The following is a 24,123-nucleotide window of genomic DNA, read 5'->3' on the forward strand; positions in this document are numbered from 1 at the left end:
TATTTTGGTGGTACTGGGGTTCCTGGAAGCCCTTCTACCTCCGGGCTACACTCCCAGACCTATTTTTTATACTTTTTTATTTTTTATACTTTTTTTTTTTTTAAAAAACAGGGTCAAAGCTACGCAATCATCCTGTCTCCACCTCCCAAGCACGTGGATTACAAGCGTACACCACCGCGCCCGGCTTAAATATTTGTTTTAAAATTGTAATAAATTTAAATTAAATGAAAGCTGGAATTCCATTCCTCGGCTGCCACAGCAGTCACATTTTACGTGCTCAGTAGCAAGTGGCTGCAGTCTCAGCAGAGCTGACCTGGTTGGGGGGTGGATAGATCCCTCTGGCTCTTGGATCGGGAAATGTGCTAATTGGGCTCCTGGTTTTCTTGAACTCTCACTCCCTTCCCGCTGGGTCTATGGAAGATGTAGTTAGGCCAAGCAGAGAATCCCCCACCAAGCTCCTTCCCATTGCTCCGCTCCAGATAAGCTTCCTCCTGCCTGAGGCCCGGGGCCCTCACCCGCCAGCAGGGTGAGCCACCTTCCCACATAGCTCAGTTCACACGAACAACAGTAAAAACACCACTCCTGAGGTCAGGGCGACCTCCTGCACAGATTAAATCGCGTGTGGTTTTGTTGTTTTCTCCCTTCTGTGGCTGGGTAGGTTAAAAAAAATAACTGCAGGAGAAGAAAGGGGGAAAATAGAGAGGTTGTCTCTGTATTACCAGATTTCTTCCCTGTGAACTGCCTGGCAACACTGGTTGCCCAGCCTTTCAGGCAGCCCCCTGCCCGCCTCTCAGGGCCCCTCTGTACTCCTTCATCCCCCAGGAAGCCGGAGGCCAGAGGACCTGGCCAGCATCCTTGCATAATAACAGGGGGAGGTGGACAGGTTGACTTGGTCCCCAGCTGAAATGTCAAGAGGGAATTACAGAGCGGGTGCAGCTCAGGAGGTTGAGGCAGGAGGATCGGTTGAGCCCAGAAGTATGAGGCCAGCCTGAGAAGTAGCAAATCCTGGTCTCAAAAAGAGGAAGGAAGGAAAATAGAAAAGGAATTCTGGCTGGCTGGCTGGCTGGCTGGCTCTGCTGAGCATTTCTGCCTTCGCTTCTCAGTCCCCGCTCAGCTAGCGAGCAGGCCCTGGCACAGCGACCAAGTCAGCCAGTCTGACATTGCCAGCTGCTCTTGCCTCCCACCCTGGTCCAGCATGGTGAGCTGATGCTGATGTGGGCAGGAGGCAGGGAGCGGGTGGGAGGAGGCTTTCCTTCCCTGGATGGCTTGTTGCCTTCTCTTTGGGCCTTATCAACCCGCACGTGTGTGTTGAATGCTAAATATGCTCAGCTATTAAAAATGCAGGAGATGAGCCTGCTGCTCCAGAAGGAAAATGAGCCAAAGCAAAAGAAAAATCAGCGGGCTCCTGGCCTCCCTGTACATGCCCTACAGCATGGTAGGGGAGGGCTCCTTTCCCCAGGTGGGCAGGGCTCCTCTCAAAATGCTTAGAAATGCTAGGGGGCTGGGGAGTCCTGTACTCTGGAAGTCTTCCCAGCACTTTATGGAGAGGGAAATGATAACTGAGAGGCCCTGGCCAGACGCCTGTGGGAGAGACTGGGCGGCTTATCTCTTCTTGCCTGGTGCTGGCATGATCTGGGGGCAGGACCACAGCTCCGGATGGATGGCTCCCAGAAGACAGAGTCATCCCAGGGGTTCCACTTGGGCTGCAAAATTCTAGCAACCCCAAGTGCTACAACCCTCCCAACAGGCCCAGCCTCTGACTGCCTCCAGCCTCCAGCAGCACCTCTGCCTGGCCTCCTTGCCCTTTGCCCTGCCCTCCTCAGCATCCCCTGTATACCACCCTGCTCCGCTCAGAACTGTCAGGGGCCCGGCCGTCTGACTAATAGAAATCTAACCCCTTTGTGATGACCGGCAGAGGGGAGAGGGAGAAAGGGCAGGTGAGGAAGAGAGGGTGGAAGGTAGCTGGGCCAGAATATTCAAGCATGGCTGGGGGGAATCAGGTCCCTTTCTGGACAGGGAGGCGCCAGGAATTTGCATGTTAAGTGCTTTCTGCACACTGGGTTCTAGATGAGCAAATATAAGGACAATGGACAGCTCCTTGGGAGGAACCCTAGTGACTGTGTTAAGTCACAGAAGTGCTCAGAAAAGGAGAATGGGGACTGGGGAGGGAAGAAAGAAGACAAAGACAGCCCGGAAAGTGGAAACGTGGGCTGGGGATGTAGCTCAGTGGTAAAGCATTTGCCTAGCATACATAAGGCCTTGGGTTCAATCCCCAACACCATAAGTAAATAAATAAAAGCATACCTTTAATTTAAAAAAAAAAGTGGAAAAGTGGCGTGAGGAGAGAGGGTAGATGAGTCACGAGGACTGGTAACTGTCTCTCATGATGGCACAGTGCATTATAATACCTTCGCAGAGGAGGGGGCGAGCGAGTGAGCCTGGGGACTGAACCCAGGGGTATTTTACCTCTGAGCTAGACCCCCAGCCAAAACACAGTCTTGCAGTATTACCCCGAGCTGGCCTCAAACCTGCGATCCTCCTGTCTCAGCCTCTCTCAGTTACTGGGATTACAGGCTCATAGCCTCAGACTTAGAGCACAGATGAGAATACAGAGGCCCAAAGAGATGAAGTGACAGACCTGAGATTCTCTACAGTGGGCAGGGCAGAGCTGGGACTCTGTCCCTGGTCTCTGGCTCCAGTGCTTGCATCAAGAGCTCCACTCTTAGGGTGCCCTGAGGTCAAGCCCCATGTCTGCGCTTCGTTTTGCTGAATGGCCTGGAGGACCTTTCTGTGCCTCTGGTTCCTCATCTGTATCATTGGGGGTGAAGATTAGACGTGGTGCTGCATGGGAATGCATGGCCCACTGCCCAGCACACAGTAGGTGCTCAGCACGTGCTGAAATCATCTCACCTTTGCCGTACTCAGTCTCCCACCAGCAACAGAAACAGCTGTAGGCTGGTGCTCCCTGAAACATTTGTTCTTACCAAGCATTGGTGGAGACCAGTTCGTTTTTTGTTATGTTCCACAATTTAACCTTTGCCAAGAACATTAATGCATTCCTCAAATGTTTTCTGAGTCCTTCCTGAATGCTAGACATTGTATATGCTGCTGGGGTAATTCCAGAGTGACAGATACATTAGCACAAGGTTCCTGTCCTCGGATAGCGCTCAGTCTGGTCTGGACCACAGCTGTAGAAATGAAACCTTGCCTCTGGACAGAGAAGTGCAGCGAAAACACCTGGGCAGGAGCAGTGAGCACTGAGAGAAGGCAGCGCCTCCCTGGGAATGGGCACAGGGGATGTTCACAAGAGAGGAGAGCCCAGCCCGCATAAAGGCACGGAGCCGGGCAGACCACTGGGTGTCCCAGAGCCATGAGAAGTCCAGCCGGGCTGTAGGAGAAGGTGGCTGGGACAGGAGGATCTCAGGTTTGAAACCATAGCAGGACTCAACAACATAGCAAGACTCTCTTAGCAAACTGGCAACACCCTGTTTCAAAACAACAACAAAATTTTTTTTTCTTTTAAAAAAACAGGCCTAGGGGTATAGCTCCAGAGATAATATGCCCCTGGCTTCAACCCCCAGTACCACATACAAAAAAAGTAGGCTTTGGTCACACTGACTTGTGAGTGACTGTCAGAGAAGAGCCAAGGTCTCCAAATGAATGGTGACGTCATGAACTCTGTGTGTGTGTGTGTGTGTGTGTGTGTGTGTGTGTGTGTGTGTATTGAACCCAGAGCCATTCTATCCCCAAGCCACACACCCCCGTCCGATTTTATTTTTACTTTGAAACAGGTCTCGTTAGATCGATTGATATGTCTCACTACTTGCTGAAGCTGTCCTTGAACCTATAATTCTGTCTCAGGATTACAGGTATGGGCTACCACGCCCGGCTTTGTCCCCCCCCCCCCAACTACGAAATGTATTTAGGTATTTAGTGTATGATTTTCTGAAGGCTGGCGTGGTGGCGCATACCTCTTAAGCCTAGCGGCTCAGGAGGCCGAGGTAGGAGAATTCCACGTTCAAGGCTAGCCTGGGCGACTTAGCCAGACCCTGTCTCAAAATGGACTGGGGGTGTAGCTCAGTGGTAGAATACCCCTTGGTTCCATCTTCATTACCACTACCAAAAAAAATTCTGAGCTTGCTGTAGGTCACTCTAAAAACTAAACTCTTGAGATTTTGTTTTGTTTAATGTGCTTTGTTTTCTGGATAGAGGTGGTCTGGCGCAGGGTTGCCTGCTCGGGAGTAGATTCCACCGAAAAGGAAAAAAAAAGAGTGAGTGAGCCGTGAGTGACACAGGGAGGGAGAATGCTCCCTGCAGCTGTTCCTCCCTGAAGGAGGCGGGAGCAAGTGTCGGGGACACTGCCCATAGCCAGAGACATTGCCATTTTCTCGTTCCCAACAGGCTGTTAAGAACTTCTTGAAGGCCAGAGGCTGGGGGTGGGAGCTCCCCGGCCCTCCCTGGCAGGGGGATGGGCATGTTCTGTACACAGTCCTTGTCTCTCCCTGACAGTGTTGGCTCTGGGGCTGGAGGGAGACTGTACTACAATGCCCTGGAAGGCCAGTGGCCGGCCCTGCAGACCAGGCAGGTTGCAGCTCAAATGTGGGAGCCGATGACCTCTGGTGGCTGCAGAGGGGAGCGCTCCCACTCCCAGCTCCAAAGCGTAGCCTGTCCTGAGCCAATGCTGGGAACCAGGGCGCCTGGGGCTCTGTCCCACTCTGCACCAGCCTCCAGAATCCACTTGCCCTCTGCTCTGGAACATCTTAGATCCTGCCCTTGAAGGCTCTGATACCATTTCTGCACTGATATGAATCTCAGGGCTCATTCGTTTGAATTGTGCAACCTCCAGTGATCGGTTTTGAAGAACACTGAGCAGTAGTGTTGGCTTGGCCTAAAGCTCTCCCTCGCCGGGCGTGGGGGCGCACGCTTGTAATCGCAGGACTTGGGAGGCTGAGACAGGAGGATCACAGGTTCGAAGCCAGCCTCAGCTCCTTAGTGAGGCTCTCAGCAACTTAGTGAGACCCTGTTTCCAAATAAGTTATGAAATAGGGCTGAGGGTGTACCCCAAAGGTAGAAAGCCCCTGGGTTCCACCCCCCAGTACCACAAAAGATAAAATAAAATAAAGCTCTCCCTCCAACTCTTCTGAACTCACAGCCTGAGGCCACACTACTGCAGGCACAGTGGGCTCCAGAGGCGGCCTATGCAACATCGTGTGCCCTCCTGTGCAGGACTCTTCTTCCTTCTTTGCCTTCGCCTCTTCTCTAGGTTGCCATTTTTTCTATACTCCTAGGGCACTAGGGCTCCAGAGACTTTCAGGACCTTTGGTACCCCTTGCTCTCCTAGTGAATTGGAGTCCTGTTCCCTGGGAAGCCCAGGAGAGACTAAGACTGGCCAAGAGACAGCTGCTGGGCCTCCTGCTTCCTCCTGAGCAGCCTGGGGGCATATATAGTTACTCCCTGGAAGATGTCCTGGTGTGGCAGCGCCCCCGTGGCCTGCATGGCACAGGGCTTCAGGAGACATTTTTTGGTATGAGAAGAGCCTGGAGATCTTGCCCACTCATCCAGGTGTGGCAGTGCCCAGGGACTGAGAAGCAGGTGGACCTGTGAAGCCAGGCTGAAGAGTGCTGGCAAGGGCTCGCCAAGTCTGCAAAGACTTTCTCCCTGCTCCTGTTCTCTGGGTGAGTGCAGAGCTTACCTGCCCATCTGCTGCCGCCGCCTCTTCCCATCTCGTCCTCCACTGTGGGACCCAAAAAAGGCAAAAGCTTTCTGACGGTGAAACCCGAGATATGTACCTCAGAGTCAGTGGGGAGAGTGGATGGTGGGGTCCTCTCTCCCCTTTTTGTTTTGCTATAATTTATTATAGCAGAGACAGGAGGATGGCACGGGTTCAAAACCAGCCTCAGCTACTTAGTGAGGCTCTCAGTAACTTAGTGAGACCCTGTTTCCAAACAACAACAACAACAACAACAATATAGATAGATAGATAGATAGATAGATAGATAGATAGATAGATAGATAATAGGTCTGGGAGTGTAGCCTGGAGGTAGAAAGCCCCTGGGTTCCATCCCCAGTACCACAAAAAAAGAAAAAAGAAAAGAAAAGAAATTGAGGATAAGGAAACTAAGCCACAGAGGAGGGAGGGCGATAAGACAGGCAGGCTTTGTGCCGTGATCCAGGCTGCCCCACTGAGGAGAAGGGAAGAACTGAAATCAGTGCACTCCCACCTGCCAGGCCACTATCCCTGTTTTTCCTTCTCACAGAAGTCATTATGGGCTTGCTGGGGCCAGGAAGCCAGATTCTATCCCACCATGGTGCATCCAGCTAGGAAAGGCAGGATTCCCAGGTAGGTTTGCCTGATCTCAGAGCCTGTATTCCTAACCCTTAGCCTAAACTCTTTTGCTTACCCTCCACATTCAGTGAACTTGCCAGACACTGATGAGGCATGGACCCTCAATTCACCTCTGCTTGTCCTCCTGGATTTTTTTTTTTTTTTTCGGGTCTGGGGATGGAACCCAGGGGCATTCGACCTCCGGGCTACAGCCCCTGACCTATTTTTTATTCTTTATTTTGAAACAGGGTCTCACTGAGTTGCAGAGGGCCTCACTAAGTAGCTGAAGCTGTTCGCCAACCGCCATCCTCCGGTCTCGGCCTCTCGGATGCTGGGATTACAAGCGTGCGCCACCACGCCCGGCTGTGGATTTTTATTTTATTTGTTTCAGACCATTTTCCTAGCAGAGTCAGCTTGTCCACTACACACACACACACACACACACACACACACACACACAAACACATATACACACACTATACACACACCCAACTTATCTAATGGGAAACACCCACATCACTCTGCTCAGCAGCTATCACCTTTTCACCTCCCAAGTGAAAGACGCATTACCCTTCTCGGCTGACAGTGGGTACCTGTTGAGCCGCCCACCCCTTGGTCCACTCTGGGCTGAAAGAAGACATCCTGCCAACCAGATTTTTTTTTTCTTTTGCCTGTGCTACCAGGATCACTCATCCTCAACAGCTGTGTGGTCTGACCACATTTCCCCAGTTTACCAAGGGCGTGTTATGTGGGAGAGAGTCCAAAACCGTGCAGAGGCCAGGAGAGATTATACACGGTACTCCCCTCTCTCATTGACCAGCCTGATGCTCAGCTACAGAATAATAGTAGATTAGCCTGGTAGATTTTTTTTTTATTTACAGACCCCATGGTTGAATGCCCTCTTTTCTGTTTGCTAAAGGTATTTACAAATTGGCTTTCTGAAAGTTTTCCTAGTATTTTTCCAGATACCAAAAAATAAAAATTAAAAACACACACACACATATTTGTTCATCTGTCAGGATTTATGTGGTGCCTGCCATAGCTATCATACCAGGGAAGGATTCCATGGCTTTGGGGTTTTGTTTGTTTGTTTGTTTATTGAAGGTCTAGGAATGGAACCCAGGGTCATTTGACCTCTAGCTACATCCCCTGCCCTATTTTTTATTCTTTATTTTGAAACAGGGTCTCACTCAGTTGCGAAGGGCCTCAGTAAGTAGCTGAGGCTGTGTGTGAACCATGATTCTCCAGTCTCAGTCTCCTGAATGCTGGGATTACAAGTGTGTGCCACCACGCCTGGCTCATGGCTTTGTTATTTACACTGATTCTTAAGTGATTGCCCAACTCTCAGCCTTCCAGAATACCCCAAGTATTTCTTTTTCTTTTTCTTTTTTTTCGGGTCTGGGGATGGAACCCAGGGGCATTCGACCTCTGAGCCCTATTTTTTATTCTTTATTTTGAAACCGGGTCAGTCTCACTGAGTTGCAGAGGGCCTCACTAAGTAGCTGAGGCTGTCCGCGAACTGCGATCCTCCGGTCTCAGCCTCCCGAATGCTGGGATTTCAAGCATGTGCCACCACGCCCAGCATTTCTTTAACTTAAAGAACTTAGATTTAATATAAATAATTTCCTAGTAGCAGCCCCCAAAATGCAGCCAAGGGAGCCAATAGAATTCCTTCTCCAAGAGCATTTTTCAAAAGGGGATAGATTCCTTTTCATTTGTGGTGACTTAATGTTATCACTGCTGGGAAAGGCAAGAGGTGGTAAGACGGGCCTCCCAAGGGCCTGCCAATAAATCACGATTCTCAAAATCCTGCCAGGCCAGTAGCACAGGCTCATGGGCCTTTGTCGAAAAAAGTAGTGGAAGAAATCAGACAGCTGAGAACTCTTATCAGACACATAACCCACAGCACAAATACCATATGTCCTCACACTCCTGCCTGTCAAATCCATCTTTACCCGGCTCTGGTAAGTGGAGAGAGGCTGGCAATAATTTCTGCAAACCTAAAGACTTTGTGAACCATTCTCTTAAGGCATATCTGTTGCTGATAGAAGAATACATCATGATCACCAGGAAAGCGTAGCTGGCAGGAGCAGCTGGCCCCGAGGCACGTTGGTGGCTCTCGCAGTGACACCATCATGATTCTCCACCTCTGCTCTTTTGCAGACATCACTGGCCAGAAAGGGAATCTACTTGATGCCAAGAGAACCATTTTTCTTAAAGTCAGAGGACCTGCCTTGGTCTAGAAAGATAAATTCAGACAGGCAAAGCACACAAAAAAAGACATGGGCAGGCAAAGCAGTACAAAAGACAGAAGGTAGAGGCCCCCCCCCAGTGCAGGAGGGGGAGGGGCCCTTCTGGGCATGGCGGTCCCTCCCAGGACCCAGGTGGGGGTGCAGAGATAATGAGATAAGTGTTCCTGTGTATTAGACACGGCCGGGGGAGGAGCTGCGGCCTGGGCTCTCAAAAGAGTTCACACACCCAGCTAGCAAAATGTGCATTATGGAAGCGGTCGGGCAGAGCAGGGACTCGTCTTTCCTTTTCACACACTTGCCTTCCTTTTCACACACTTGCCGATCCTCAAGAAAGGACAGTAGTGAGCTGATAAATGTGACAAACCCCTGAGCCCCGAGGCAGTCTGTGAGTGCATTCCTGAAGAGTGAAGGGGAAGGACTTTGGGGGCTTTGACTAACTTCGCAGTAACTCAGGCTTGTTTTCACCTGCACAAACAGCATCATACAGTGCTTACTCAATCTTCTGAGTGTTGTCAACTAACCGCCTGTCCCATCTTGCCACCCACGGAGATGTTTGAGTGACTGTGATTCAGTGCTGAAAAGATGGGAGATGTCTGTACTGTGAAAGCAGAGGTCAGAATCTTTGGCTTCTCTTCAAATGGAAAAAAATATATATGCCTGTCATTCAGGGTCCATGGCCATCTGGAAGGAACCCTTACCTGCCCTAGGCTGGGATACTCACTAACTGGGGAGGAACGTGATGGCAGAGGAAGAGAGGGGAAGAAGGAAAGGGGCCGTAGGAGCAAGCAGAAGTCGATTCCCAGATGGGATGTTAGTCGGCCTTCTGTTGCGGTGACAGAGTACCTGAGAAAATCACTTCAGAGGAGGAAAGACTTGGCTCAGAGGTCTCGGTCCACAGCCAAGATTCAGCTCAGGAGGAAAGATTTGTTTCCGAGGTCTCGGTCCACAGCCAGCTGGTTCCACTGTTTCTGGGCAGGAGATGCGGCAGAGCATCTTGGCAGAAGGGCGTGGTGGAACAAAGCCGATCACCTCTTAGAAGGCAAGAAGCAAAGATGGAGAGGAAGGGGCCTGGGGCAAGATCATCCCCAAGTGCAAGCCCTCAGGGACCCTCTCTTCAACTAGCTCCCGCCACCAGTTGCCTATTCAGCTATGAATCCACCAATCAGAGTCCTGTCACTGCCGCAAAGCCCCTCTGAACATTGCAGCTTGGGGAACCAGTCCTTCAGCACGTGAGCCTGTGGGGGACATTTCAGATCAAACCCTAACAGAAGGCTTCCTATGGCCACGCTACCCACCCTGGTATACAGACACGTGCAGGGAGCTGTGTGGGGCTCTTAATGGATTCTTATATTGGCTAGATTTTTTTTTTTTTTTTTTTAGTGATTCTGAGGGTGGAACCCAGGGGCATTCTACCTCCGAGCTACACCTATACCCCCAGCCCTATTTTTTTTTTTTTTTTTTTTTTTTGGTGGTACGGGGGGCGGAACCCGTCTTTCTCCGGGCTACACTCCCAGACCTATTTGTATATTTTTTATTTGGAAACAGGCTTTCTTAAGCCAGCAAGGCTGGCTTCGAACCTGTGCGATCCTCTCCTGTCTCCGTCTCCCAAGAGCGGGGATTACAAGCGTGCACCACCACGCCCGGCTCCCCAGCCCTATTTTAAACTCTTTATTTTGAAACACAGAAAGACAGAACTGCTCAGCATGGTGGTGCACACTTGTAATATCAGTACTTGGGAAGCTGAGACAGGAGAATCACAGGTTTTCGGCCACCCTTAGCAACTTAGACCCTGTTTCAAAATAAAATAGGGTGGGGGGTGTAGTTTAGAGGTAGTACACTCCTGAGCTCAATCTCTATTGTGCCACCCCCCCTTCCTACACACACACACACACACACACACACACACACACACACACACACACACAGGAAGACTGACTCTCTGGGACTACTTTTCCATATTGTGTGGCACCATCTTGTGTTCATTTCCTCCTTTGGGCATCAGTTTAGAATCTTGGTGCTGTCAATTATAATAGTGAAGAAAAGAGGAAAAGGGCCTGGCTGTTCAGATAGGTGGATGGCTGTGATGGCTATTGGCGGCTGGGGATGGCAAGGCCAAATAGGGATGGGTTCATTGTACATGTGTGCACTCACACACACTTCTTCCAGGAGTGTTTGATCCTTCCCTATCATGAGAGCTACCTGCTCCTCTCCTCTCTCTCTCTCTCTCTCTCAATCTCTCTATCTCTCTCTCTCTCTCTCTCTCTCTCTCAATCTCTCTCTCTCTCTCTCTCTCTCTCTCTCTCTCTCTCTCTCTCTCTCTCTCTGTGATGCTGGGAATTGAACCCAAAGGCATTTTACCTCTGAGCCACACCTGCAGCCCTATTTTTTATTTGGAAACAGGTTCTCACTAAGTTTTAGAGTGTCTCACCAAGTTGCTAAGGTTGGCCACAAACTTGTGATCCTCCTGTCTCAGCCTCCCAAGAACTGAGATTACAAGTATGCGTCCCCACACTGGGCAGTTCCCTGTCTTCTCTTACTTCCTCTTTTCAGCCCAGGCCAAAGGCAGGGGGAAGGCTAGAGCTTCTGACGGAGTGCGTACACCAAAGGAAAAAGTATCAGGGACAGCCCAGAGTTCTGCTCAGCGTGGAGAAGGTCAAAGCCAGGCCGGGCACAGTGGCATGCACTTGTAATCCCAGGACTTGGGAGGCAGAGACAAGAGGATTGCAGGTTTGAAGCTGTCCTCGACAATTTATTAGGTTAATTAGGTTGCTCTGAGCAACCTAATGAGACTCTGTTTCCAAATAAGAAATAAAACTCTGCTGGGGTTATAGCTTGGAGGTAGAATGCCTCTGGGTTCAATCCCCAGTAATACGCCTGTAATCCCAGTACTTGGGAGGAGCTAGGCATGGGAGTGGGGAACACCCGTAATCCCAGTACTTGGGAGGCTAAGATAGGAGAATCACAGATTTGAGGTCAGCCTCAGTAATTGAGTGAGAGCCTGTTTCAAAATAAAAAAGGGCTAGGGGTGTAGTTTAGAGGTAGAATGCCCCTGGGTGCAATCCCCATTACCAAAAAGTCATAAATAAAAATAAAATATTCTAGCCAGGCATGGTGGCGCACGCTTGTAATCCCAGCATTTGGGAGGCTGAGACAGGAAGACCATGGTTCACGGACAGCTTCAGCTACTTAGTCCCTTTGCAACTCAGTGAGACCCTGTTTCAAAATAAAGAATAAAAAAATAGGGCTAGGGGTGTAGCTCAGAGGTAGAAGGCCCCTGGGTTCCATCCTCAGTACCACAAAAAATAAAAAATAAAAATAAAAATAAAACATTCTGATTCAGATTTTTCCTGCAACACTCTCCATTCTTCAGTCCCAGAGGACTGCGTATCTGTCTTTCTTTTCTGTTTCTGATGGCCTCCAATTCTACATCCTGCCTGTGGGCGCTAAGATTAAAGTCCAGCTGGAGTTCTAGAAGCGTTGGCAGTACAGAAAATGAGTGGGCCATACTTGTTATGTAGTGGAAAAAATTCCAAATTAGGAGAACAGTCACAGACTCTCGCTGGCCTGGCGCAAGCTCAGTTACACACAGTCGAGAAGAATTGTCACCCAAGAGATGAGTCCACGTCCAGCTGTCTAGACCTGGCACACCTGCGCTAGTGTGGCTGCCTCACAGGGTGACCGAGTTGTGAGCACGTGAGGTGCAAGTGGCACAGTTGCTCTGGCTCATTCTAAGACATCACACCTTTGTCTGCTGAGGACATGAGTACTCGACATATAGTTAGGAGTCAGGGCATTTTCCATAGAAACTGGAGACCAGGTTTATTTTTATTTTTAGTGTGTTTGTGTGTGGGTGTGTTACTGGAATGGAATCCAGTGGCATTCTACCTCTACCTCTGAGCTACACCCTCAGTCCTTTTATTTTTGGTGGTACTGGGGTTGGAACCCAGAGGCATTCTACCTCCGGGCTACACTCCCAGACCTATTTTATATTTTATTTGGAAACAGGGTCTCGCTAAGTTTCTGAGAGCCTCACTAAGTAACTGAGGCTGGCTTTGAACCTGTGAGATCCTCCTGTCTCAGCTTCCCAAGCACGGGGATTACAAGCGTGCGCCACCACGCCCGGCTCTGTATTCTTTATTTTGAAACAGGATCTCACTGAGTTGCAGAGGGCCTCACTAAGTAGCTGAGGCTGTCCACGAACCATGGTCCTCGTGTCTCAGTCTCCCAAATGCTGAGGATTACCGCCCAGCTTCAACCGTGTGTGTGTCTGTGTGTGTGTGTGTGTGTGTGTGTGTGTGTGTGTGTTTGTGTACACTGGGGATTGAACTCAGGGGTACTCTACCTCCAGAATACACTCCCAGCCCTTTATATTTTTGAAAATAAATAGTCTCTATAGGTTGTTTTGAAACAGGCTCTGACTAGGTTCTGCGAGTCTCACTATGTTGCTGAGGCGATACTTGAACTTGATCCCCCTGTCTTAGCCTTCCAAGTACTGGGATTCCCGGCATGCATCGCCATGCCCAGTTATTTTAACCATTTCTTTGTTTTTGTGATGCTGGGAATTGAACCCAGGGGCATTCTACCTCTGAGTTGCCTCCTTCTATCCTAACCATTTGTGATGTAGAGTTTGGTAGTATGAAGTACATTTACTTTACAACCAACCTCCAGAATTTTTTCATCTTATAAAACTGTTACTCTATACCCATTCTCCTCTCTCCTCAAACCCTGGCAACCACTGCCCACTGCCCTTCCTGTCTCTATTAATTTGACTATTCTGGGCACCTCATATATGTGGAACCATATACTATGTGTCTTTTTATCACTGACATTTTGCTTAGCTACTGACCTTAGCATTCCTTCACAGGCGAGAATTTCCTGCTATGAACATTGGTGTGCAAACATATCTTTGCAACTCACTTTTATAGCATGTGTGTGTGCACACGCATGTGTGAAGGAATGAGCCTAAAAGAATTCTATTTGAAAGCCAGGCGTGGTGGTGCACACTTATAATCCCAGCATTTGGGAAGCTGAGACAGGAGGATTACGGTTCTCAGACAGTCTCAGCTACTTAGTGAGGCCCTTTGCAACTCAGGGAGGCCCTGTTTTAAAATAAAGAATAAAAATAGGGCTGGGGGTGTCTCTCAGAGGTAGAATGGCCCTGGGTTCCATTCCCAGTACCGCAAAAAAAAAAATTCTATTTAACAATATCCTACATTTACATTTTTTATCATTTGGAAAAATCAGCAATGTAGCACTATCTTAGTCTGTTTTCAGCTGCTCTAAGAGAAATACCACAGACTGTGTGATTTATAAAGAAAAAAATTTTGTTTTGCATGATCTGGAGGCTAGGAAGTCCAAGATCAAGGTCCTGGCATCTGGTGAAGGCCTTCTGTTTGGCAGCCTGGTGGAGAACATCACAGGATGAGGGCTAGGAGAAGCTCGGGTCCCTTCCTCAAAGTACAAAGCCACTAATCCCATCACAGGGCCCACCCCAAGATCTCATCATTACCCCACAGGCTCCACTTTCAGCTGGGCATGATGATACACTCCTTGCAGTACATGGTAGGCTAAGACAGGAGAACCACAGGTTTGCCACCAACCGTGACAACTTAGTGAAGCTCTCGGCAACTTGGCAAGACCCTGTTTCCAAAGAAATGATAAATATAGGGGTGGAGCTGGGCATGGTAGCGCACGCTTGTAATCCCAAGCATGGGATGCTGAGACAGGAGGATTGCACAGGTTGAAGCCAGCCTCAGCTACTTAGTGAGGCTCTCAACTTAGTGAAACCCTGTTTCCAAATAAATTATTTATAAAAAAAAAAAATAGGACCGGCTGTGGTGGCGCACGCTTGTAATCCCCGCGCTTGGGAAGTGGAGACAGGAGGATCGCGCAGGTTCGAGGCCAGCCGTGCTGGCTTAAGAGACCCTGTTTCCAAATAAAAATATAAAATAGGTCTGGGAGCGTAGCCCAGAGATAGAAGGGTTTCCAGGAACCCCAGTACCACCAAAAAAAAAAAAAAAAAAAAAAATAGGGCTGGGGGTGTAGCCCGGAGGTAGAATGCCTCTGGATTCCATCCCCAGTACTGGGAGAAAAAAAAATAGGGGTAGGGTTGTAGGTCTGAAGTAGAATGCTCCTGGGTTCAATCTGTAGTACAAATAAAATAAATTAAAAAAAAGAAAGACTCCACTCCCAAATACCATCAACATATAAATTTAGGGAATAAGTTGCCAACACTTGAACTTTGGGGAACTCATTCAGATCACCACATATGCTCATCTCACCGCGAGTGTCCGGTGGTGTTTTTTGGCAAGCCACCCCGAGTGCTTACAGGATCCCCACTAAGCATGAAGTGGCAGCAGGTCAGCCCTCTATCAGACACTGACTCAGAGCAGAACTGGCAACGATAGTGTGTGTTCCCAAGGACTTGAAGTCCCATACCACCTCTCCCCAGGCCAAGAAGGCACGTGTTCCAAAGGGAAAGTCTGAAATGTCCACCCGCAATCTGTTCCACAGCCGTGTGCCCTTCTCGTTGGCGAGGATCTGTAACATCTGTGATCCTGTTTCAAAGTCAGAGGGGGCCAGAGGCTAAAGGGTTGCTAAAATAATCTCCTGAGCGAGTTGATCAAAGAAATGATCTGTGAATGTTTCTTAGGAAAGGGAAAACTAGCCAACCATGTAGACAGATAGGACTGATTCCTTCCCTGCCAAAACCAGCCTCCCTCGTGCCCGGCATTGTCTGCAGGCATGTAAAAGCCGTGTTCTCCATCATTTGGCATTCAGATAGCTAAGTCGGCTGCACTCTCAGCTGAAGATGATTGGGGAGCTGAAGTGTTAGCATTCTACCCTCCTGCCAGGAGGAAAGGGAATCCGGTTCAGGGACCAAAGCAAAGCTCATTCATCTTATCTTTTAAGACCCCGTGATGGAGTCTTCCACAGCCTCCCAGGCACAGGGTCCTCCCGGCATTAAAGAGCTGCAGAAATCAAATGCACATCCATCACAGGAGAAATAGCAGGGAAGTGGGGCAAAGGTGACAGGTTCTGAAGCATGAATGCACACCTTTGTGCTCTTGCCTTCTTAAAATGCATCCTCTCACCTGCCAGCCTGGAGAATTGCCCATTTACATAACTAGCTGCCTAAAATGGAATATTGGATAATGGTACATGGCGGCTCACTCAATTTGAGCCCATCCCCAGGATATGAGAGTGATCCAGAAGCCCTCCGACAGCATGGAGTGCGGCACGCTGGCCTGAAGCCATGCCTCCGCGTGGTATGAGCCTGTCAGCGCGCGGGAGCTAAGCAGATGTCAGGCCTGATCGGCCGGCCAGGGTGGGAGTCTAGCGAGCAGGGGCGGGGGCCTGATTCAGTGGCGGCACACCGTCTGCAGGGGACAGACAGTTTCTCTTCCTGGGCTTCGCAGTGGGTGCCTTGTTCTGCCCAACGTACTGTGTCAGAGACGACCCACACGTGGGGCCTGAGGCGGGGACCGCAGGATCCATGGGGACGGTCCAGCATGGGAGGTAATCAGTCAGCGCTGATGCCACCCCGGGCACTGCGCCAGCCTCACGCCCCCGTTGGTCCTTTCCACGGCACACATCTCTCTCCCATCAAAACTGGAATCATGCTGCTTGCTTATACGAGGGGTATAAATAAGTGATAAGGAAGTGTTCTGATAATGATAAGTGGGTGCAGCGCCTCGGCGGACCAGATGTAGTAAAGAAGGCAATTGTGTGTTTGTTCTTTTTTATTTTTTCCTTCAGCGTTCCAGTTCCTGTAGTCAGTTTAGAGAAAATTCCTAACCTAGTGAAGGCAGATGGTGCCAATGTCAAAATGAACTCTACAACCACTACTGCGGTCACCTCCTCCTCCAGCTCCTCCTCTGCCGTCTCCACCCCTCCTCTAATTAAGCCCATCTTGATGTCCAAGTCAGTGCCACCTTCACCAGAGAAGATCCTAAATGGCAAAGGAATTCTGTCAGCCACCATAGACAAGAAACACCAAAATGGCACCAAAAGCAGCAACAAGCCTTACCGGAGACTTTCAGGTATGTGTCGGTGTCTTTAGAGTTGTCCGGCTCATGATAACGCTAACGTTGAGTCCCATCCGTAACCGAAAGGGGTTCTTCTAACTGAGCAGCTCTGTTTTGTTTTAAGGGGGACACGAAGTTTCTCTGCAAACAGCCCCCCCACCTAAGTGCCAGGGGAACTGGTTCTCTTATTCTCTGGGGTAACATTCCTTCTCTTGGTTCAGTGCTTAGCTGGAGTCAACAGTGACCCACAGGCAAGGTCTTGATAGCGGGGGGCTCTGTGCAGCCACATCATGCTGACAGGCTGAACACCTTCTGGCTCCACAGAAGCATCACTGCTGTGACGTTGGGCGGTGCACAGGGATATCTCACAGGGACTCGAGGCCTGCTGAGACAGCCTCATCAGCCATTGCACGACCCGGGGAGACCCGACCTCTGTCCTTTGGCCTTGTGGGTTTCCAGCTTGATTCTGCATTAGAGTTGCAACTGCCTTTTCCGCATAAGCAGGTTGGAATTCCCAGTTGGGAGCACTGGGGCCAGCCTGGCAGAAAAGGGGTATTGGGAGGCCACTCTCTGGCCAACTTTGGCTTGCCTGAGCAGACACATGGCCACTCTTTGAGGTTGATAGTTGCTCTACTAGAGGTCCCCCGTGGATGACGTTTGCTTTGTAATTTCTTCACACACTGTGGGCTCTATGTAATGGTGGCCAGCAAAAATAAAAGTGAAAGCCCCCCCTGAAGAAAGAAACCCTTGTGTGTGTGTTGTGTGTGGTACTGGGGATGGAACCCAGGGGCCTCCTACCTCTGGGCTACATTCCCAGACCTATTTTATATTTTATTTGGAAACAGGGTCTCACTAAGTTTCTGAGAGCCTCACTAAGCTGCTGAGCCTGGCTTTGAACCTGCATGGTCCTCCTGTCTCAGCCTCCCAAGTACTGGGATTACAAGTGTGCACCACCATGCCCGGCTTGAGAAAGAAACCTTCTTCTGGTCTGAGTATACGGTTCTTAAGCAACCAAGGAAGTATGGGTAATTTGTATTTTCTACTTCATATTTATCTTTGTTTCTGGGTTTTCTATCTTGCATCTATAACTCTTTTAAAAATTAAATCTTAGGCTGGGCATGGTGGCGCATGCCTGTAATCCCAGTACTTGGGAGACAGGAGGATTGCAGCTTCAAAGACAGCCTAAGCCTCACTAAGACAACAATTTAGTGAGGTGCTCATTAATGTAGTGAAACTCTATTTCCAAATAAAAACTAAAACAGGGCTGGGGGTGTAGTAGAATGCCCCTGGGTTCTATCCCCATTACTCCCACACCACACACACATACACACACACACACACACACACACACACACACACACGGTCTTACAGATACCCTGAGCCCCAAGCATTCAAAAGAGAACAGATTTTGTGCCCTGCACCTCTCTCTACGTCTCCCATCAAGAGAGAGGTAGAGTGGGGTGCTCTTTGCAAGCATTGTGGGGCCTCATTCTCTTCCCAAATGCAAAGTGCAGTCCCACTCTGCAGAGGAGGTAGCAAGCTGGGGGTGCAGGGACAGGCCTAGGCGCAGTGTCCAGAAGCCATGGGTTTTTTGCTGCTTGGCTTCCAGCCTGCGCCCCAATCCCAAGTCGTTTGGGGCTTTTTGTGTGGTTTGTTGTTTTTGTGTTTTGTTGGTTGTCTTGTTTCATTGGCCCTTTTGCTTATTTCTACCTTGCTTTCACATTTGGCAGCCAGCTCCATCCCCCAGCCAACAGCCTGCTCAATTCTAGGGCAACATGAGGTGCTGGTGTGGGTCTGGGCACAGGCCCTAGGGAAAGACCTCCATGGCAGACAGCCTGGGACTGGCACCTGGGCACTCGCAGCCTGCTGGGCAGAGGGCTCCAGGGATACCAGCACCTCCAGGCCTAACAAATGGAGCTTTAAAAAAGGAAAACAAAATCAAAACAGGAGAGGGAGGCTTTTGATAGCTTTGGCTGTGTAAAGGCCATTCATGCCACATCATCATAGCAACCTCCTTCTGACCCCGAAAACCTTCTTTGAAAATAGAACGCATTAATTTATTATGCTCTGAGTTTACTCCACTGATTGCAGGCAGGTTTGGGCCAGGTAAATGCACTTGGGTTTGCAGACATTCAAGGCGCCTAGGGATGCTTCAGACTCCTACAGCTACACCTGTCGGCAGCACTGCCACCCGTCTCCCCACACGCCGAGAGAGCTGCAGGCATCCTCTCTGCAGGACTTAGGTGTTTTCTGGGTGCCTTCCGGAAATGGCACAGGTTGCCCAAAGCCTAAAGGATCCTTAAAAGATCGCCTCAGGCTCCCACATTTTCCAAGAGCATTAGAGGGGATAGAGGATCCATAATGGACATATAAAGCGCAGGTTCCTTAGAAGTCACCTCCACATGAGGCATGAGCTATCCAGGCAGAAGGCAGGATCGGGGAAAGCCCTGCGGAGCTGTCCTTCAACCACCCCCCCAAGGCCAGCGTGTCCTGTCTTCTTCCCTTGTGGTACTGCAGGGCCAGGGCTAGGGGCACAGCACAGGTTTGGCCACACAGAGGCACACACCCAGACTACTCCCTACCCCTACGTGGGTACTGCTAGACTGTTCCCGAATCAGGTAAATGATTTCGCTGGTCAGTGAGTGTGTGTGGAAAACTTCCACCGAGGCTTTTAAAGAGTGTGAGAGGCAGGTCACCCTGACATGTCAAGGAACAATCTTCCTCTTAACTGGTCAGACTAGCAGGAAGGAATGGGTGGGGCCCGTGTCTGTGCTCTTGGAAGATGAGGCCCTTGGGTCTCCCGTGGCTCTTTCTGCTGTGCAGCCAAGGACCTGTGGGACTGTTTCAAGTAAAATCAAGTGTTGCAAGCAGTGCAGCCCCTTTCCTTCTGGTGCCCTGTCCGCCCTTTTCTCTGTGCCCTGCACTGGCCTTGGAGCTCTGGGCTCAGAGGGGAGTGCCATTTTCCCCTGAGCAGGTCTTGAAGCATTTTAGCAGCCGGTTGGAAAAAAAACAAAACAGATTGCCTGACAATGTCTCACTTGTTGGTGCAAATGTGCATTTTTTTTAAACTGTAGTCTTAATGCCAAATCCTATTTAGTCTCCTTTTTTCTTATATTTTTTGTTTGTTTCTTAAACCAGAGAGAGAATTTGACCCAAATAAACACTGTGGAGTATTGGATCCCGAGACAAAGAAACCTTGCACAAGATCCCTCACCTGCAAGGTATTTCTCTTTCCATAAAAAATACTTCCTGCTCTAGCTGGGGCCTCTGTCGAAATGTTTGCCTGCCACTCTCTGCGCACGGCAGGGTGTGGAACCTCGACATGACCTCCAGCTGTTCTTTGTAAGGGAAATGCTTTCTTCTTGTCCATGGTAGCAGAGTGCCTGTCTCAAGCTGGCTGGCTTTTTAAGGAGGAAAAAAAAAAAAAAAAAACTAGGCTTCCCCTGTTACTTGGGAGGCCAGACAGTAAATTGTATTTATAGGCACTCACAGGCGGTTCTAAAGCCTGCTACGTTTTAATGTATGCAGGAACGGCAGCGGCGGTGGCGGCGGCGGCGCTCTGAAAGGCAGCCCTGGAGGGGAGAATGAGATGCTGCGCCCCTGATCCAGCCACGCGGGGTGGCCAGGGGAGCCGCAGACCCCAGGCCGCCACCATTGGGTAGCTCAGAGCCCCACGTTTCTCCTGAGCTGCTAGTGCTCCTGGGTTGGAGGCCATGGGCCTCTCCGCTCGGTGGCTCTGTGTGGCGGGGCCGCCGCGGGCCTCCCACCTGCACCTGGATTAACTCTGGCGTGCCCTCGCGGTTGCCTGTCCACAGAGAGGCTTTTCCTGGGTTCAGCGCTCGAGCTCGGCATCCCAGGCCATTTTTCTGGAGGAAGCTTTGGCTTCTTAACACCAGCAGTGTAGGGCATGATTGCGTTCGTGTGGTCTCTGCGTCTTCCCAGCCGCAGAACAGGAGCTGTTGCATTGAAGTTGACTTTTCAAGCACCTCTAAATTCCCATGGTTGCTATTTCTGAAATGCAGGGCCCAGGGAAGCAGGTGTATGCGCTGATCAAAGAGGCTGTGCTTCTCACCTCTCTTCTCCTTAGACACACTCGCTAAGCCATCGGAGGGCAGTCCCAGGCCGGAAAAAGCAATTTGACCTCCTCCTGGCCGAGCACAAAGCCAAGTCCCGGGAGAAAGAAGTGAAAGAACACGTCCTGACTTCTGCCAGGGAGACACTTCCCCACCACCCGGGGCCGGCACAGGATTCTCTGCCGGGATCTTCAGGGAGCTCGGGGCCAGAACCCAAAGTTGCATCTCCTGCAAAGTCCAGGCTGCCTAACTCTGTACTTCCCAGGTAAGTGCTGCCCTGGAGATGGGAGCCTCGAGTCGTGGGCCTGGGATCTGCCCTCGCTGGGTTTGTGGTCTGGTCATGTGTCCGATGGAAATCCTAATAGTTCTACCTCACGAGGCGCGAGTGAAGTTTAAGTGAGATGCGTGCATGGGAGAGGCTCGCGCGGCGTTCGGCAGATGTTACTGCCTTCCTTTACCTCGTGGTCAGCCGCCGCCGCCGCCGCAGCAGCGTTCCTAGCAGAACTTTTATCACTGAGTGAGTGTGCTCACAGAGCAAGAGCGGGCTGGAAATAAGGAACTGAAGGGTGGAAACATCAGCCACTAGGCAACGTGCCAGCTGCCTGGGATTTTAGACTACTCGAAGATTCCTGGAGCAGAATGAGGAAGCCTGGGGTAGATGAGTGGTGGCCACACCGGAGAAGCCCACTGGACCGTGCTAGCATGCTTGCCACAATATTGTGTGATTTATTTTCTGCAACTCTTCTGTGATGAAGGGGAAGTTGGTATGGTTGAAGCTGTTTGTTCTTATGTTTCTCTCTCATGTTAAGAAAGCTGCTCCTCAGAACCACCTGTTTGGGGTTTTATTTGGTTGTCCTGAACAGACAGGAAAGAACAGAAAACAGAATTAAAACCCATTTGGGAAGCCAGGCATGTTGGTACACGCCTGTAATCTCAATACTTGAGAGGCTGAGACAGGAGGATCACAGGTTTGAGGCCAGCCTCAGCAACTTAGTGAGAGGCTATGTTTCTTTTGTTTTGTTTTGTTTTGTGTGGTACTAGGGGTGGAACCCAGAGGCTTTCTACCTCCAGGCTATACTCCCAGACCTATTTTATATTTTATTTGGAAACAGGGTCTCACTAAGTTGCTGAGAGCCTCACTAAAATAGCTGAGGCTGGCTTTGAACCTGTGTGATCCCCCTGTCTCAGCCTCCCAAGTGCAGGGATTACAAGCGTGCGCCACCACGCCCGGCTGAGAGGCTATGTTTCAAAATATAAAATCAAAAGAGCTGGAGGTATAGTTCAAAGCCAGAATGCCCCTGGGTTCAATGCCCCAAACCACAAAATAAATTTGTATTGAGAGCAATTTAAAATCTATGCATATCTATTTTGATAGCCAGTAGACCAATTTCCAAGTAATGGAAAAGGAACTATATTTATTAAAAAGTATTATTGAGCCAGGTTATCTGACGCCCTCCTGTAATCCTGAGTGAGGAGGTTTGCCACTAGCCTCAGCAACTTCATGAGATCCTTGGCAACTGAGCAAAACCTATTTAAAACTAAAAAATTCTGGGGGTATAGCCCAAACATAGAATCCCCTGGAGTTGAATTCCCAGTATCCCCCCAAAAAGTCAGTGTTCAATAAGCAAGGGGATTTTTTTTTAGGTACTGAGGATGGAGCCCAGAGGTATTCCACCTCCAAGCTACACCCCCAAGCCCTATTTTTTAGTCTCTATTTTGAAACAGGGTCTCACTGAGTTGCAAAGGTCCTCACTAAGTTGCTGAGGCTGTTCACGAACCGCGTCCCTCCTGTCTCAGCCTCACGAATGCTGGGATTACAAGCGTGTGTCAGGCTAGCAAGGAGATTTTAAGAGAACATCATTAGTAAGAAGGGAAGGAACCTGATTTTTTTTTTTTTTTTTTTCCGGTACTGGGGATAGAATCCAGAAGTATTCTACCTCCGAGCTAAACCCTTTATTTTTATTTTTATTTTTGGTGATACTGGTATTCCTGGAAACCCTTCTACCTCCGGGCTACACTCCCAGACACACACACACACACACACACACACACACACACACACACACATATTTTTTTTTGGTGGTGGTGGTATTGGGATTCCTGGAAACCCTTCTACCTCTGGGCTACACTCCCAGACCTATTTTTTATATTTTTATTTGGAAACAGGGTCTCTTAAGCCAGCACAGCTGGCTTCAAACCTGCACAATCCTGTCTCCACCTCCCAAGCGCAGGGATTACAAGCGTGCACCACCACGCCCGGCTATTTTTAGTCTTTATTTTTGAAACAGGTCCTCACTGAGTTGCAAAGGGCCTCACTAAGTAGTAGCTGAAGCTTTCTGTGAACCTAGATCTATCTTCCTGTCTCAGCCGCCCAAATGCTGGGATTACAAGCATGCGCCACCACCATGCCCAACTAGGGACCTGATTTCTAAAGCAAAGCTAAATATTTGGTGGCAGTTGTTCCTGGTGTACCAGCTTCTCACTTTCATGCACTTTGCACTTTAGTGCAAGCTTCACGGACTATAACAGCAGAGTCCCTCCTTTTTTTTTTTTTTTCTTTATTTTTTTTGCCATACTGGAGATTGAACCTAGGAGCATTATACCTCTGAGCTACACCTCCAGCCCTATTTTTTATTCCTTGTTTTGAAACAGGGCCTCACTAAGTTGCTGAGGGCCTCACTAAGTGACTGACGCTGGCCACAAACGTGCAATCCTCCTGTGTCAGCCTCCCAAGTACTGGGATTATGAGCGTGCACCACGATGCCCTCTGGCCTGGCCTAGCTGCAGGCCTTCAAGAGGTTGCGGCCAGGTGGAATCACCACCCCATGCATTCCGAACATTGTAACCTCAGTCACATATTGCCATTCCTGCTTGGAAAGACCATTTTATACCTATTATCACTGTAATGCTGGGCATTGGTTGGAGGTTTTGTTATTTTAGAGCTGAGGAAACAATTCTTTTCCAGACTTTTGAGAAAGGCTTCAATTCAAATTTTTCCTTTTCTTTAGTGCTGGGGATTGAACCCAGGGGGATTCTACCTCCTTTCCCCCTAGCTCTTTTTATTTTATTCCTTTATTTTTGTTGGTTTTGAAACAGGGTTTCTCTAAGTTACTGAGGCTATAGTCTCCCAAGTACCTGGATTATAGGTGTGCAATACTGTGCCTGGTTGGGAAGGACTTCAGTTCTATATACAATAGTCCCCCATTATCCAAGACGTCCTAGTAGATTCTTGAAACTGCAAATAGTGCCAGAAACCCTATATATACTATGGTGTTTTTTTCCTGACACATAGATACCTCTAATTAAATTTAACATATAAATTAGGCACAGAAACAAATAATAAAATGCCATTATTAGTTTATAAATAGAACAGTTACAGTGATATCCTGCAATAGAATTGCCAGCATTGCTACTTTTGTGTTTGGGGGCCATGATTAAATAAAACA

General features: G+C 49.4%; 1 protein-coding gene across 5 annotated transcripts in view; it reads left to right on the forward strand.

The window, feature by feature from the left end:
* Nucleotides 1-24,123, forward strand: part of ATXN7L1 (ataxin 7 like 1) — a gene marked incomplete at both ends in the record, with an annotated part of 312,500 nt that overhangs the window by 257,787 nt on the left and 30,590 nt on the right. For all 5 annotated transcript variants that reach the window (XM_080701553.1, XM_080701552.1, XM_080701554.1 and 2 more), the window contains 3 exons: nt 16,336-16,619; nt 19,743-19,825; nt 20,692-20,942. In XM_080701553.1, coding sequence (XP_080557679.1) covers nt 16,336-16,619; nt 19,743-19,825; nt 20,692-20,942 — 618 coding nt within the window. The remainder of the gene's footprint in view (nt 1-16,335; nt 16,620-19,742; nt 19,826-20,691; nt 20,943-24,123) is intronic.

Source organism: Muscardinus avellanarius, assembly GCF_963383645.1.
Source record: "Muscardinus avellanarius genome assembly, chromosome: 9".
Classification (NCBI taxonomy): domain Eukaryota; kingdom Metazoa; phylum Chordata; class Mammalia; order Rodentia; family Gliridae; genus Muscardinus; species Muscardinus avellanarius.